This window comes from Ceratina calcarata, unplaced genomic scaffold, assembly GCF_001652005.2.
Source record: "Ceratina calcarata isolate Rehan_Ccalc_2016 unplaced genomic scaffold, ASM165200v1 scaffold9189, whole genome shotgun sequence".
Lineage (NCBI taxonomy): Eukaryota > Metazoa > Arthropoda > Insecta > Hymenoptera > Apidae > Ceratina > Ceratina calcarata.
Genome location: NW_017180564.1, coordinates 1 through 559, shown reverse-complemented (window position 1 = coordinate 559; position 559 = coordinate 1). Strand labels below are relative to the sequence as shown.

The 559-nt window shown below is 29.5% G+C and overlaps 1 protein-coding gene across 1 annotated transcript; it reads right to left on the bottom strand.

Annotated features, from left to right (window-relative positions):
* Nucleotides 1-501, bottom strand: LOC108631537 (methylenetetrahydrofolate reductase-like; the record flags this gene model as incomplete). Its single annotated transcript, XM_018035525.2, has 2 exons — nucleotides 1-113; nucleotides 179-501. Coding segments are annotated over 2 exons (411 nt in total), but the record flags the coding sequence as incomplete, so codon positions are not given.
* Nucleotides 502-559: the final 58 nt, after the last annotated feature.

Here is a 559-nt window from a genome sequence, read left to right as displayed (position 1 = left end):
TCTCAAATTTTTTTAATTCAATGGCTTATTCATCGGTGGAAATTCTCTCGTCATTAAATAGTAGTGTGTTAAAAATACCAAGCTTGTTACAAACTTCGGATGACAACGATGGTCTGGAATTTACAGACATATGAAGAATGATAAATAATGCTGTGATATATTTGTATAATCTACTCACTTATTTAACGTAAAGAAATGAAACCCACGAGTAGTTCTGCTTGCAACAATTGTTTTTATAATACCTATAGACAATTCCAATCCATAATCTCGTACTTGATCTTCATTATCTTCTATGGAATGCAAAGCATTCAAAATAATTTGAGGTACTTTAACATTACAATGTTGGGTCAATTTTTCAAGACACGAATAACTGAATATTGGAAATATGCCTGGGATAATCAAAACACTGATTCCAATTTTCCTACAGTCATTTACAAAATTAATGAATACATGAGCTTCAAAAAAAAATTGTGTTATTATAAAATCTGCTCCTGCATCGACCTTTAAATAAAAGTAATGTTAATGTAATTATTTTAAATACGAGCCAACAAAATGGATA